This window comes from Oratosquilla oratoria, chromosome 14 (genome assembly GCF_046742065.1).
Source record: "Oratosquilla oratoria isolate Oo_2021 chromosome 14, ASM4674206v1, whole genome shotgun sequence".
Classification (NCBI taxonomy): Eukaryota; Metazoa; Arthropoda; class Malacostraca; order Stomatopoda; family Squillidae; genus Oratosquilla; species Oratosquilla oratoria.
In genome coordinates, this window is record NC_134790.1 from 61,408,340 (window position 1) to 61,425,717 (window position 17,378).

A 17,378-nucleotide genomic window follows, 5' to 3' on the forward strand; every position below is an offset into this window, starting at 1 on the left:
CTTTAATGTAGAATTTTTCCCATTGTGAGCAGAATGAATAATGAACAGGACTGCTCAGTTATGCAGATTGTTGCCATGCATCCTCCTCCTAAGTTCCAGTGTAGGGCATCCACTGAATCTGCACTGCCTACCATGTGTTTTGTGACAAGGGGCATCCAGAGATCACCATCCCCTGTCCCTAATATCATGCCCTATTGCCAGAAGACTGGCTTAGTAATAGGAAAAATTAAGTTACTGTTCTGTAGTTGGAGAAAATTTCACTACCTCACACTTAGATTCAACTTCCTTAGTAGGAGTTGATACCAGGGGGGAACCACAAGGAGTTGGTGAGGAAGTAGTTGGTCTTTCTCCAAGAAGGACGATCTGAAGAAGGTCCAAGCTCCCCATTATATAGTAAGTGTATGGAGTGTTAACATAAACATAACATGCATCACAAAAATTCAGTTCATCCAATAAAATTGATATGATAAACTAGTAGTTACTGTGTTAAAAGGTTAGCCACAACTCTACAACCCATTGAGTAGACACTTTCTAGCTGGCTACCATCCTTACTGGAGAAAAGAGCTAAAAACAATATCAATAATACTATAATAATAAACAATTATCAATAATATCAATAAAGGAGAAAAATTATAGTTGCCTGAATATAACATTGTTCCACAAATCAATCTGTTGCCCTATGTTTCTTTTGCAGAATTTACCATGAAAAACGGGTACAGCTTAATTACTTTAAATTTCATGGAATAAGTACAACTATAATCTGGAGAACCTATTATGCTGTATACAATATCTTCAGTCTTTAACAGCAGTATTATAGCAAATATCACTTCCCATGTCAATTCTTACTAGACAGAAATCATGGTCTTCAATTCATGCATTTCAATACATATCAAACAGCACCTAACAACCAGTTTCTCGTTTTGTTAATGCGTGCCCTTGGTATATTGGAACAGAGGAATAAGAAAAATGCTGGTAGTAATATCTAGCTCTGTCTTTCAGAGTCCAAAAGGAATATTTTGATCATTTTCCTACTAAGATGGAAATACTACATTAAATCCCTTCCCTAACTACATTCCAGGATATAACTCTACATTGTGTCCACTCAAAAGGTTATAAAATACATGTTGGCACTACCACTGAGGACTGTGGGTATGATGTAATATATATAAATCAAGTTTCCTTGAGTAGGCATGTTACCAAAAATCATCAGGTCCACCATCCCCAGAAGATACTGGTATCTCTATACTACTCAAACTAAAATTAGCACTCACTACACTATAATTGTTAGGTATAAGGGAAAAAAAATTATGTTTTAGATACAACAAATAAATATACAGGGAGAATATTATATATGAAAAACTGCTTCACTCTCAAGCTATATGAAAGCAACACCTAACAAACTCACACTTGCCAATCACTGGAACTAATTGAGATCATCTGGAGGACAGTAAGAGAGTAATATTTTAGATATAGAAAATTAAATCAAATATAAAAGGCATAGAAACCAACATTTCTTTTTAATAAATTCTGAATATAAAAATTCTAAACATTTACAAACACACAAACATGCATAAATTCTACACATATAGGTCCACCAACAAATGAGATCACTATGGAATTTGAATCAAACCTCACAAAGAGAATTTCAATGGTGTAACTCATCACTCAAGATGAAGCCCTAGTCATGGAATCAATAAACAAAAATGGAAGCTTAACCATGAGAACTTTAAAGCTACTGGTGTTGGTAAAGAAAATGTCCTTTTTCATGTAAACTAAAAAAAAGGTTATCTTCACATGAAGCAGCAAATCTATACCACCCTCTCCCTCACCCAATCTCTAACACTTCCCTATTCACTCTCAATATATCTCCATTCTCACCCCCACTCACTCTCTCTCAAACAAGCTTTTGTGGTAATCCATTACTGGGCTCTGTATATGCTAGTCTTAATGGAGACTTGGTGTGTCCTTAACTGACAATGTGCACAACAATTTTGGAGAGTTTCAAAATACTTATGATTTTCACAAACTTCAGTTCTAATTGCAACTTGTTTTGATATATTTCTCCAGAGAAAAACTATAGTCCATAACCTATCCTATTATTGTATTAACCTAATTGGCAATTAGTCAACGGTTGTCTCCAGTTTTACTGAGTAAAAAACCCACAGCCCTACAGTGACAACCAATGATCCTTGGGCCCTCCAACTGATCTCTCTGGGGAGAAACATTAGACCGTTGTTTATGATGTATTGGTTTCCAGGGGCAAATCCAGGGGTGTTACCTTAGTTGCCTAAGCAACACCTTTGAATATTGAACACTTTTCTTTTTGGGGCCCTAGATTGAGTGTATGAATAGGTGGCCAATATTTGTATTACAATGCCATTTTAACTCTAAGCTGTTCACATCATTTGTATATGGTAACAATTATTATAATACATACACCAAGGGCTTTTTCCTTCTTACAAGGTAGGTAGCCAAAGTCAAAGGCATAAATCCACTCCCACTCAGGAGAGGTAGAGGTTAAATAGATCAGATATTTGTGGTAAGACAGATATGTGAGAAAGCTATATGAAAAGGTAAGGATGATTTTTGGGCTCTTATTGATCTGAAAAAGGCTTATGACAGGGTAGACAGGAGGCACTGTGGGAGGTTTTGCAGATATACAGGATAGGAGGAAAGCTTCTAGGAGCTGTCAAGAGTTTTTACAAGAGTAGTAGAGCATGTGTCAGGATTAGAAATGGAGAGTGTGTGTGGTTTGAGGGAGTGAACATGAGGGGGTGTCCTAGGATGAGATGGATGGGGAATGTCTGTTGAGGAAGGATGGGAGAGGACAGAAGACAGGGGTGAATGGAGAATGGTTGTATATGGCTGATGTTGTGATGCATGAGGTGGAATGGGTGGGGGGATATGGGGGGTGAGGTAGTATGTGTGAGAAAAATTTGATGCAGCCCGAAGGGATTTCTCCCCCGTCTTCTCCTTTTCTGCATGGGGGGACACAGAGGGGGGTTGCCAATTTAATGAAGTGGCCTTGCTGTGGATGTGCTGTGTCTTGCGACACTGCTTCTGACCCAGGGCAGTGGACAAGGTGCAGGGATGACCTGTCATCCCGGAGGTGCCAAGACAAGAGGGAGGGTGGAGGGGAGTGTTATTTAGGGATGGGATGGGTGGGAATGGTTTTTATGCCTTTTTCTTTTTGACTACCTCCCTTTAAGGGGGAAAAAGTCTTGGTATATATATGTAGTGAGAAGGATACATCATTCATATGGACTCCTAAGTCCTTAACATGGGTTTTGACCTCAATGGTTTGCTGGTTACTCTTGTGTTGTTGGTGAGGGAAGTAGCACAAGAGTGGTGTAAACCATTGTCAATTTCCCCAATCATTACTAAGAACAAAAGGGGACCTAGCACTGATCCTTGGAGGACGCCACTTGTTACTTGGCTTGGTTTTGATAGGCATCCCTGTACAGACACCTGCTGAATTCGATTGACCAGGAAGCTATGGATCCATTTCCCAACATTCCCACAGACACCATATCCTTTCAATTTATGGTGTGAGATGCCATGGTCCACTGTCAAATGCCTTCACAAAGTATAAATAAATTATGTCGGCATTTTTACTTTCCTTTATGGTCTCAAGTATATTCTTGTAGTGTAGGAGCAGTTGAGAGAGACAAGAAAATCCTTGCCTGGCCGTCATTGAAGGCATTTAAACTTTCTAAGTGGTTTGTGAATCGTGTGGATGATCCTCTCCATAATCTTGATTAGATGGGAGGTTATGATGATTGGCCTGTAATTTTTGGCCTGTCCTTTGCTGCCACCTTTATGGATTGGGGATACTATGCCCACTTTTAGTGGCTGTGGAACTGTTCCCTCACTCTGGGATTTTGACCATAGGATTTATAAAGACTTTGCCAATTCCAGCTTACAAGTTTTACAAAGTCTTGCATGGAATCCATCTCACATATCGGTCTTCCCACAAAAATCTCATCTACACAACCCCTACCTGTCCTAAACCCACACTGTTCCTCACCAATTACTTCCTCTGTTCCTCTCCTAATCCTCTCATTCAAGACCCTCCCATAAGCCTTCCCAACTACACTCAACAAGACTGCATTATACACAATCATGCACGCAAACAACACAACATACACTCTATAAAGGATTTGTGGGAAAACCCAGTTTCGGCTGTGGCATTCCTTGGGGAGACGGGACTGCTCAGACAGACAGTCTAGGGAACGACAACAACAACAACACTCAACAAGCTGATCCCTCTGAAACTACTACACTCACACTTGTCCCCTTTTCCCTTGTAAAGTGGAACTATACAGGCACTCCTCCAGCACTCTACCCTCTCTTAAGGGGGCTGTTGCGATGAATTTCCAGAAAAAGAAAGAAAAAAAAAAATATATATATAAATATATATATATATATATATATATATATATATATCTATATATATATATATTATATATATATATATATATATATATATTCGAAAAAAAATTCCCTGTCATCTAGTGACCTTTGGCAAGCCAGTCCTGAAATATTTCATCGAAATACCAAAAAATAAAGGAGTTATGGCTATTTTTCTGACCCTCCCCCACTTCCCAGTACACCTTCGCTGCACATATGTTCGACTAAGTTATTTCATCGCAATAAAAATGGCACAAATGCGATATATTTTGTTATTCACTAATATAGACTAGCTGGAAACTTGTCCTACACGTGGGGAAAGGACTTCGCACTCGTGAGTAAACTGAGAGAATTATTGTGAGTAGGCAGAGAAAGCGAATTGTCGAAGAAGAAATGTGCGTTTCATGAAAGCTAAGAAACTGAATCAAATTATTGAGAAAGTGTGTACTTCTGCCTTGGTTATTACTGGAGATGACTCATAGCAGTGCTGCTGCGTGCCCGGGCTTGGCTACGCTGACCGCGCATTATCGCACTCCTCTACCCCTCCATATCCTCTTTTCTCAAATGACGTCACCGCAAACATCGAGCATGCGTGACGTACCATCACGTGCCTCTTCAAATGAAACGCTCCGAGTGCTTTTCGTCACAAGAGCGACTGTCATTGATCATAACTTTGGAAGAACACATAATCTTCTTTCTCACTTGGTTGGAGTCAATCCCATCATTACACTTGAGGAACAAGACAAAGACACAGAACGGAAAGGGATACCAAAGACCAGAAAGAGGAAGAGAAAACTATTGTTCAGCTCCGATTTCCAGCCGGGAGCTTTCTAGTAAGAGAACCTGGCGACAATGAGGGAGGTGGTGCCTCCTGAAACCCTTGCCTTCTGAGCTGCTAATACCTCGTAAAAGGGGGGACCAGGTACCAGCTACACTTTATAATAACATGTGAATGACATAGAATGCATGAAGATTGTCGCAGAGAGAGAGGAGAGGAGGGAAAAAAAAAAAAAAAAAAAAAAAAAAACTAAACGAAATATATAAAAAATGCAGGGAAATGTATTTTGAACTTCAAAGCTCAATATCTCAAAACTACCCTTTTCTCTACATTTTGTCTATGTAGCTTCTAGACCTCCTAGAAGACGTAATCTACCACCAAAATCTCCTAGACATTCATCTACCACCTCTGCTTATACTATCGGCACGACACCGATGCATTTCGGTGCAGTCAGAGTAGCCTGGTACTCGACCTGACATCTTCACGCACCTGGTCACTACGGGTCAGGTCGCTATTGTCCAGGCAGACACCTCACGCGCAGTTGGACGCCTCACGAACCCTAAAGGATTGCCACCAAGCCAAGCATTGATACACATTATATTTAAATCCCTTTCCTACGGGATATGTCTATCCTGTCCAACCTCGGACAACTGTATGTCATTTGTAAATATGTATATGCAATGTATAAGGTAGTTAAAACCTATCCTGATCTCTAATATTTGCTAAAACTGCATCTTGTAAATAAATATTATCTCGTCGGCAACCTAACCACGAGCCATGTATATAAGCACCTCCTGTCACCAAATAAAGAAGAGAAAGACCACAGAGAGAGACAGAGCTACACGTTGCTCTGCTGCTTTTATTTCAAAGCCTCCGAACACCGCTCAACTACGACCACGTACTACCACAACTCATATGTTGAGATACCATCCAACATATCTGGCAGCAGCGGTGAGATATGAACTTATCTGGAAACAGCGCGGGACTCAAAATATCTGGTAAACTGCGCGGGATTCAACATATCTGAAATCAGCAAGCACAAGATCCCGGTGCAGGAACGTTGTGCAACCTACCCAACGCCAGCAAGCCCATCAACTCGAACCTTCGCTGTGAGTCCTACCCAGCGAAGCGAACGAGCTAGCCAACGCACAGGACAAGTTATCCCAGCGACCCACCTATCCAGCGAAGCGGACATCAGCTCAAGCCATCTCTCTCGCTGTGTGAGCCAGCCCAACGCACAGGACAAGTCATCCCAGCGACCCACCCCAGCAACCGGCAACGAGACGAAAGCCCATCTCCCTCGCCGTGACCCAGCTCAACAACATCCTTCAAAGGAAGTATCGCTCTTACGTCCGGAAGTCGAACCGACACCTTTCAAAAACTGAAGAATTCCACACACGAACTAACCCATTTGCCACCCTTCTCATTCTTTCAATATTTCCAGATCTGCATCATCGCACCACACTCCATCGAATTATTCAACTTCCACCTCTTGTGAACCCTTCACCATCGCTTCACCTCGTCAGAACTGTAAGTAGATGCCTGTATTTATTGGGGCTAGGTAGCTCTAAATTGTTGTGTGAGTGAGTTTAAGTGAAGGCTATCCAGTGATTTTTTTATATTTTTTGCAAAGCCTTAAATTTTTTTCGGTGATTTTTTTTTTTCCTTTTGTACGAAAGTGTGCATGACCCATTCGCAGTCCAACGTTTCACACCATTACAACACTCGTTCCAAAATGGCAGCACAAAACGAAAATAACACACAGTCCTCGCCGAATCAAAACACAGACGCAACCGTCGCTCAACCACACATGCAACGTTCTGCAACAAACCTACTAACACTCCTGCAGCATGACAACACTCTTCCTAAGTTCAACGGGACAAACATCGCCATCCACACTCTCTTAGATGACGTCCGTTCGGAAATACAGCGCACACAGGTGCACGATGAAATGACTAAAATCGCTGTCCTTAAAAGTCGCATCGATTTCAACGATACCCTTGCAAGCGACATTATCCAATCCGACGCGTTCCAACAACCACAGACTTTCCAAAATTTCATTGACGAGTTCAAAAAATCCTTCGCCCCATATGAACAGTTAGGCTCCCTTTCTCCCTTCTACACACTAGGAACAAACTTTAACAACCCCCCTTATCTCACCAAAGAAAGAGCAGTCAGGGAGGCGAGTCAGTTCAAGGAAGAACTAAAAGACGCACTCACTTCTTCACCTTAGGTTAAAAATAATACAATCAGCCTAGATCACGTACTCTCATTATTTGGCTACATAAAACTGATCTCGCGACTTCACCCAGAAACACTAAAGAAAATAGAGAACATTCCTTTTGATCCAGACACAACACTCGTTGACTTCTCTAGAAAATTTTCGGACACATCAGCGACAAAAACACAAATTCAACAACAACAAATCCAAGCATCTATTTCCAAAACCAATATTTATCATTCATGTTCATCTTATCATGCCATAACCAAGTATCTCCCTTCTAGCTGTGCAGATCACCTTTGCCACTCAGGGAAGGTCAACCCCTTCACCTAGGCACACCCCTCCTTCTTCTATCTCCTTAACAGTTCGTGCACCAAGCCTATGTGGATCTCAAGCTCATGGTGTCGCGAGGACGGACACTGGTAGCGTATGCCGAGCAACTGTAGCATCTAGACCTCCTAGAAGACGTAATCTACCACCAAAATCTCCTAGACATTCATCTACCACCTCTGCTTATACTATCGGCACGACACCGATGCATTTCGGTGCAGTCAGAGTAGCCTGGTACTCGACCTGACATCTTCACGCACCTGGTCACTACGGGTCAGGTCGCTATTGTCCAGGCAGACACCTCACGCGCAGTTGGACGCCTCACGAACCCTAAAGGATTGCCACCAAGCCAAGCATTGATATACATTATATTTAAATCCCTTTCCTACGGGATATGTCTATCCTGTCCAACCTCGGACAACTGTATGTCATTTGTAAATATGTATATGCAATGTATAAGGTAGTTAAAACCTATCCTGATCTCTAATATTTGCTAAAACTGCATCTTGTAAATAAATATTATCTCGTCGGCAACCTAACCACGAGCCATGTATATAAGCACCTCCTGTCACCAAATAAAGAAGAGAAAGACCACAGAGAGAGACAGAGCTACACGTTGCTCTGCTGCTTTTATTTCAAAGCCTCCGAACACCGCTCAACTACGACCACGTACTACCACAACTCATATGTTGAGATACCATCCAACATCTATCTCCGTAACTACTTGGCCGATTTTAATGGGGTTTGGATCATTTGAAAGCTGAATAAATTTGCAAACTTTTTATCGTGGGGTTTTTTCATTTTTTTGTGATAGAAGTCGATATATTGCATAAAAAAAAAAAAAAAAAAAAAAATCTCTCTCCTAAACTAAGCGGAAATTCCAAAAACTGTATGATAATTTTTTAGGTATTGCTATAGAGCATTTGTGGTATTTTTTTCAGCATGCTCAGTCAATGGATAAATGAGGATATAGAAAGTTTGTAATTTGTCAAAAAACGTTTTTTTTATTAATAATTTCATTGTTTTTCAACCAAATGATATGAAAATTGGTGGTGAACATCTCGGTATATGTATATATAACATATTAAAATTTCGCGAAATTCCGATCATAATTGACGAAGTTCGTTTTCGAGCGCGACGGCCCCCTTAAACAAACATTAAATAACCTATAATTAGAGATAAAAACTCAAATTGGGAAGAAATGATAAGTGGTGACCCACAAGGTTTGGTACTGGCTCCAATCATGTTTGCCATATATATAAATGACATGGATGAAGGAGTAGAGTGTTATATGAATTTCTTCACAGATGACATAAAAATACTAAAGATAGTAAGAACAGAGGAGGATTGTGAATCATTTCAGTTAGACCTGGACAAAATCTGGAAATGGACTAAAAAGTGGGAAGTGAACTTCAATATCAAGAAATGTAGTATAATGGAGTTTGGAAAAAGTAAAAACAGAATATCAAGATATTGTAAAATTGGTGAAGAAGTCAAAAAAGTGAACTCAGAAAGAGTCCTTGGAGTAATAATCAGCAAAGACATGACACTGGACAAACATATCAATAAAATAGTCGTAGAAACCTTCAACATATTAAGGTCAATGAATGTGGCATTTGAATACTTGGATGAGGAAATAATTTAAAAAAAAATATTAGTTACCCTAATAGGACCAAAACTGGAGTACACAGCAATACTATAGACACCTAGTACTAAAAAGAATATAAAGAAATTAGAATGAATACAAAGAGCAATGACAAAGTTGGCACAACTCTTTCCAAATTAACATACGAACAAAGATTGTCCAAATTGGAATTACCAACTCTGGAATAAAGAAGAGAAAGAGATCTGTTGACTATCTATACAATGCTCGACAAGGAGGTACAAACGGTTAGTGAGAATGAGTGATGAGGAGAATGAATGAGTGATAAATCAATAAACAAAAACTCACTTCGTACCTCTAATACTTTGATGGGTGGCCTTTACGTGCAATGATCTCACAAAGGCGGTTTGGAATGGAAGTGGCGTGCTTGGCAAGATGTGCAGGGGTTATACTAGCCCAGGATTGGCGAATGGCTGCCTCGAGCTTGGGCACAGAGCTCGTATCTTTACCCTGCAGGTCTTGTTTAATGTGGTTCCACAGGTTTTCTATTGGGTTTATGTCAGGACTATTGCCTGGCCAGTCTGCTATGTAAGGTATATGACAGTCTTTAAGCAAGTGAGTAACACTACGAGCAGTGTGGGCTGGGGTGTGATCTTGTTGAAAGATGTTAGTACCTGAGCTATTAAAAGAAACCTCCAGGTGGTCTTTTAACCATACGGTGCCGCCTACGTAGGTGGCATGAGGAGCAAGTGGATACGCGAGGCTGCCATATCGGCGTCTTGATTATATTTATTGTAGTTGCCCCTGCATAATGACATACAGGAGTCCCTCAAATAACGCGGGGGTTAGGTTCCTGAAATTACCGTGTATGACCAAATCCGCGTATGCTGACTTTCCATATTAAATACCGAGAACCGTATGTATGTGTATGTGTACGTGTGTGTGTGTGTGCGTGCGTGCGCGCGCGTGTGTGTGTGTATGTGGTGTATGTATGTGTTTGTGCATATATACATGTGTATGTGGCGTATATGCATATGTGTGTATGTGGCGTATACACATTGTGTGTGTGTGTGGCGTATGTATATGTGTGTGTATGTGGCGTATGTATGTGTGTGTGTGTGTGTATTACCTAGTTGTATTTACCTAGTTGTATTTTGCGGGAAGGGGAGCTATGCTCGTGTTGTCCCGCCATTGTATCTCTCAGTGTCTAGTTTGCTTTTAAACTCATGAATGGTTTTTGCGCTTACTATTTCATTATCCAGTTTGTTCCAAGTGTCTAAAACTCTATGTGGAAAACTGTTTTTCTTCAGTTCTCTTCTATAGCTATGTTTTCTTAATTTCCTTCCATGTCCTCTTGTGTTTCTCTTGTCCCAGTTTAGTAATTCTTCTCTATCAAGTATCTCTGTGCCTTTCATGATTCTGTAGATGGTCAGTAGGTCTCCTCTCTCTCTTCTTTGCTCCAGTGTCGGTAGCTCCAGTTTAGCCAATCTCTCCTCGTATGATAGGTTTGCAAGTGCAGGTGCCATTTTTGTAGCTGCTCTTTGGATTCTTTCTATTTTCTTTATGTTCTTTTTGGTACTGGGGGACCACAATGTCGCCACATACTCTAGTCTAGGCCTTATCAATGTAACCAATATTTTTTTTATCATGTCTTCGTCCAGGTAAGCAAAAGCCACTTTTATTGATCTTAGCAAGTTGTAAGTCTCCCCAACAATTTTGTTAATCTGTGTATCATTGGACAAGTCGTTTGTGATAACTCCCAAGTCTTTTTCGGATCCTACTTGTGTGTGTGTGTGTGTGCGCGTGCATGTATGCGTCTGTGTTAACATGTACAAGTAAGCATGTACATGCGTGTGTCTGTGTTCGTATTTGTGTGTACACGCACGCGCATTCACAACATACACTGGTTGTCTAACATGTGTCTACGTGTGCGTGTCTACACGTGTGTAAGTGTGTATATGTCTGTTTTTGATCTCCCAAACCATCACTCCCAGTAACAAGAACCTCATAAGAGAAATTAAGACACGACAAGCGCAGTCATTATCAGACTTATTAGTTGTGTTTCAAATTAAAGAAACATTACACTTAAACAGGTTAGGGCGGTAAAATTGTTTGCGATGTTGCCGCGTGTGTGCGTATGCGTGCCCGACTCAGCGCGAATTTTAAAACGGTTCTCTACATTTGAGATGGTTTTGAAATAAAATCCGCGTATGATTGAATCCGTGTTATTCGAATCCGCGTTATTTGAGGGACCCCTGTACTCTCTAAACTGTCTTCATCACATTTTCTATGGTTATCAAAATTCATGGGTGAAAGAGAGAACGATCGATATAAGCGGTGACTATTTTTTATGATGCGAGTATTATTACGAAACATCGTACGTCTGGCAGCTAATGCTGCCCGCGAGATTTTGGCCCGTAGTGAAGTGGTTAAGAGTTCATAATAAACATATTGGTTCACTTTTACATTTTTCGGTAGTACAACAAGGCTCCTAAGTCCTCTTCCACAAAAACTTCCCCATACCATGAGAGAATCAGGGTGTTTCACTGTTTGTTGAATGTACTGGGGGTCAAGAGGGTTGCTACCTGCACGCCGATACACGTTTCCACCCCTATTGCCAGTCATGGTACAGGTGGACTCATTGGTCCAGAGAATATCCAACCACTTGTCATCATCCCACTGAAGATATTTCTTGCAAAACTTGACCCTATGGCACCTCTGGTTAAGAGTGAGAAGAGGCTTCTTCACCAGGCTGTGGCTTCTGTACCCAAGGTCGTGAATGTGGCGGCTAACTGTTTGCACACTTACCTCCCCAAAGAGTCCCGGGTTACTTTCTTTTATTTTTCTGGCGGTAACACATGGATTATGCTCTGTCTCTTGATAATATTAGTAGCATGAGGGCATGTCTTTTTGGGATACTTTTTCCTTGGTTTGAAACCGGGTGTGTCACAGCCACCTTCCTTCTTAAAAATGGCAACCCACTTGCACACAGACGTCTTGCCAACCCCAACCTGCTCTATTATTTCCTTTGTTTGGTGACCAGATTTATGTAAAGCTATGATCTGGGTTATTGTCTCTTGTGATAAATACTTGTTCTTGCCCATATTAAGGCTAGAAAGCACCTCTGCAAAAAACACTGACCCTCTTGACCCCCGGTACGTTCAACAAACAGTGAAACACCCTGATTCTCTCATGGTATGGGGAAGTTTTAGTGGAAGAGGACTTGGGAGTCTTGTTGTACTACCAAAAATGTAAAAGTGAACCAATATGTTTATTATGAACTCTTAAATGACCACCTGGAGGATTCTTTTAATAGCTCAGGTGCTAACATCTTTTAACAAGATCACGCCCCAGCCCACACTGTTTGTAGTGTTACTCAGTGGCTTAAAGACTGTCATATGCCTTACATAGCAGACTGGCCAGGCAATAGTCCTGACATAAACCCAATAGAAAACCTGTGGAACCACATTAAACAAGACCTGCAGGGTAAAGATATGAGCTCTGTGCCCAAGCTCGAGGCAGCCATTCACCAATCCTGGGCTAGTATCACCCCTGCACATCTTGCCAAGTATGCCACTTCCATTCCAAACCGCCTTTGTGAGATCATTGCAGGTAAAGGCCACCCATCAAAGTATTAGAGGTAAAAAGTGAGTTTTTGTTTATTGATTTATGACTCATTCATTCTCCTCATCACTCATTCTCACTAACCGTTTGTACTTCCTTGTTGAGCACTGTAGAATCATGAAAGGAATGGAAATCCTAGATAGGAATGATTTACTACAATGGGACAATGGAAAAACAAGAGGACACAAAAAGAAACTAAAAAAGGATAACTGTAGAAGAGATCTGGGAAAAAAGGAGCTTCCCACACAGAGCAATGGATACCTGGAATAATTTAGATAAAGAAACAGTGTGTGTAAACGCTACGTCAAGATTTTGAGAAAAAACTTAATGCTGAAAGATACAAAGATGGGTCACCACGAGCATAGCTCCCTTCCCCTATAATACAACTAGGTAAATATATATATATACACACACACACACAAACTCGGTGGGAAAATGAAATCATGGACTTAAGAAAAGAGGTCATTGGTTTAATTGATTGTTTATCTAAGACTAACCATGAAATTTCTGACCTGAAAAAAGCTAACTTGGATCTTACAAACGAAATTAAAGAAATGAAAAGAGACATAAATGAACTGAAGAATGATAATGAAAAGAAGAAAACTAATGATAATAATAGCGAAAATCTAAAGCAAGAAGTGAACAACAAATTCCAAGAATTGACACAAAAGATCGAAGAAAACTTAGGTGGGGACAGTATCCAGGAAATTAAGAAGTGGAAAGAAAATATTGAAAATAAAGAAATTGCTTTCAAAGAAATAGTCAAGCAGCAAATGCAAGATAATGCAAAAGACACAATCATTCAAGTGATTAACGAAAAAGCAAATTGGGTCAGGGACACAGTAGATAGGAAGAAATGTATTGTGGTTTATGGGCTTAAAGAAAAACAAGGATTGGCGAGGTACATGAGAGAAAAAGAAGAAAAAGAGACAGCAGTAGAAATCCTTAATGAAATTCAGGGGGGAGATAGTGATTCAGGCACAGACTTAGAAGAGACTTACAGAATTGGTCGCTATACTAAGGATAGGAATCGACCTCTAAAGATAAAACTAAGGTCACAAGTGGTAGTAGAAGACATATTTGAAAAAGTAGGTAACTTGGCAAAGAGTGAAAAATACAATAAGATATGGATAAAAAGAGAAATGAGTACTGAGGAATTAGAAAAAGAAAGGGCGCTAAGAGAAGAAGCAAAGGAAAAAAACTTGAAAAGATCGGAGACAGAATGCAAAGAATTCCAGTGGAGAGTAATAGACTTGAGATTAAGACAATGGCGCTTCAAAACGAACAAAACAAGGGAAGAAGAAACCAGGGAGAAGGAAGAAAATTAAAAGTGGCCTATACCAACATTGACGGACTAATTTCGGGACTGAACGAACTCAATGATTATCTGTTAGAAGCAAAACCAGACATAATGGGAATTGTAGAGACTAAACTAAGAGGTGAAATACCATCCACTGTTATCGGACAAGGTTTATACAACTACTGGATAAAAAACAGGGACAAGAAACAGGGAGGGGGAATCATGTTCTTGGCCAAGAAAGACCTAAAGGTGACAAAAATTGCAGAGGGCAAAGGTAATGCTGAATTGATCATGATAAAAGTCGAAGGCAAGAATATGAAAAGTAGAAAGTTTGTGGTGACTTATGTGCCTCCAAAAACAAGCGCTTGGAAAGAAATTGAACATAAAAAAATGCTAGATGACACAAGAAAATCACTCAATGAGATACTAATGGGTAAGGGTAATCTGGTAGTTATGGGGGACTTCAATTGCAAAGAAATTTGTTGGGACAGCATGACAGTGCAAGGAGGAGATGACTCGTGGGGCAATGTACTGCTAGATATGACCATGGAGTACACAATGACCCAATGGGTCCATGAAAACACAAGGTACAGAAATAATGAAGAGCCATCGAAACTAGATCTAATATTTACAACAGAGCCTGAAATAGTGCATAAAGTCCAGTATGAGACACCAATTGGAAAGAGTGACCATGTACTCCTCGAAACTATACTAAAGGAAGAAATAGACATAGAGAGGAACGAAAAGCATAGGAAAGGAAGACTGAGGTACAACAAAACAGACTTTACAAAACTAAAGACATTCTTCCGGAATGCAAACTGGGAAATATTTTACAGGGAAGAAACAGCAGTGGAAGAGAAATGGAATATATTGATGGAAAACTACAATGAAGGGGTAAACAGGCATGTACCAAGACAAAAGCGAGAGAGAGAGTACATTAAATGTTGGTTCAACAAAAGATGCAGTGAGGCAAAAGACAGAAGGGACAAAGCTTGGAAAAAGTGGAGAAAAGACAAAAAACAAAGCAAATGGCAAATTTATGTTAACTATAGAAATGAGTATGTTAATGTGAGAAGAGAGGAGAAAAGGAACCATGAGAAGGATATTATAGACAAATGCAAAGAGCAACCCAAACTATTCTATCGGTATGTGAATGGTAAACTTAAAAACAAACAGGAATTGGTGAAACTATGCCAAGGAAACATAGAATACACAGAAGATTTAGAGATGGCCGAAGTCATGAACAATCACTTTAAATCTGTTTTCACCAGAGAGAAAATACCGAATTGTGACATAGACAAAAACAAGAAATCTCCCCTCATGAATGAGTTTACAGCATCACTAAAGGAAATATCAGAACATTTATCAAGGCTGGATGTCAGAAAATCACATGGCCCGGACGGTATTGCAAATTGGATTCTAAAGGAGTGCAAAGAAGAACTAACAGACAAAATACACATCTTAATAAACAGCTCACTCAAAGAAGGAAAGATACCCGAGGACTGGAAAAACGCTAACATTGTACCAATACACAAAGGAGGAAACAAAGAAGAACCCACCAACTATAGGCCAGTATCACTAACAAGCACCATTGCCAAAATTTGTGAGAAAATAATCAAGAATAGATGGGTAAAACATCTGGAAGACAATGACATATTAAACCCAAGACAATTCGGATTCAGACAAGGAAGATCATGCTCCACAAACTTAATATGCTTTTACTCAAGACTAATAGACATAGTGCAAGAAAGAAATGGATGGGCTGATTGTGCATTCCTAGACTTGCAAAAAGCCTTTGACAAAGTACCACACAGAAAACTACTAAAAAAACTGGAACACATAGGAGGAATACAGGGAAACCTACTAAAATGGATAGAGGACTTTCTGACTGGTAGAAAGATGAGAGTAGTGCTCAGAGAAAAATATTCAGACTGGAAAGAGGTGATCAGTGGAGTACCGCAAGGATCTGTGCTGGCACCAATAATGTTTGCTATCTATATGAATGACATGGATGAGGACGTGAACTGCTACATGAGCTTCTTTGCCGATGACGCCAAACTGCTAAGGAAAATAGAAACTGATGAGGACTGTGAAGCACTGCAAGAAGACCTAAATAGGGTATGGAACTGGAGTCAGAAATGGGAAGTGGACTTTAATACTAAGAAGTGTAGCATAATGGAGTTTGGAAAAAGCAAAAACAGAATATCAGGAAAATATACAATTGGAACCAAAGAAGTAAAGAAAGTAGGATCCGAAAAAGATTTGGGAGTAATTATCACGAACGACTTGTCCTATGATATACAGATTAACAAAATTGTCGGGGAGACTTACAACTTGCTAAGATCAATAAAAGTGGCGTTTACATACTTGGACGAAGACATGATGAAAAAAATATTGGTTACATTGATAAGGCCTAGATTAGAGTATGCAGCGACATTGTGGTCCCCCAGTACCAAAAAGAATATAAAGAAAATAGAAAGAATCCAAAGAGCAGCTACAAAAATGGCACCTGCACTTGCAAACCTATCATACGAAGAGAGATTGGCTAAACTGGAGTTACCGACACTGGAGCAAAGAAGAGAGAGAGGTGACCTATTGACCATCTACAGAATCATGAAAGGCACAGAGGTACTCGATAATGAGAACTTACTTAACTGGGACAAAAGAAACACAAGAGGACATGGAAAGAAAATAAAAAAACATAGCTATAGAAGAGAACTGAAGAAAAACAGTTTTCCTCATAGAGTTTTGGACACTTGGAACAAACTGGACAATGAAATAGTATGCGCAAAAACCATTCATGAGTTTAAAAACAAACTAGACACTGCAAGATACAAAGGCGGGACAACACGAGCATAGCTCCCCTTCCCGCAAAATACAACTAGGTAAATACAACTAGGTAAATATATATATATATATAAATACATATATATGAGAAAGGTGGAAGGGGGTAACACAGGTCTTGATCCGATTATCGAGTTTATTCCTGACTGGTCAGGAATAAACTCGATGATCTGATCAAGACCTGTGTTTCCCCCTTCCACCTTTCTGATAATTGTCCCGTGTTTCCCCCTTCCACCTTTCTGATAATTGTCCCGTGTTTCCCCCTTCC

The 17,378-nt window shown here is 40.0% G+C and overlaps 1 protein-coding gene across 11 annotated transcripts in view; it reads right to left on the reverse strand.

Moving 5' to 3' along the window:
- Positions 1-17,378, reverse strand: part of LOC143032886 (pleckstrin homology domain-containing family F member 2-like) — a 215,611-nt gene that overhangs the window by 16,777 nt on the left and 181,456 nt on the right. The window contains exon 10 of one of the 11 annotated variants that reach the window (XM_076198107.1): positions 1,406-1,437. The exons of the other annotated variants lie outside the window; for them this stretch is intronic. Coding sequence (XP_076054222.1) covers positions 1,406-1,437 — 32 coding nt within the window. The remainder of the gene's footprint in view (positions 1-1,405; positions 1,438-17,378) is intronic. 11 annotated transcript variants of the gene reach the window in all.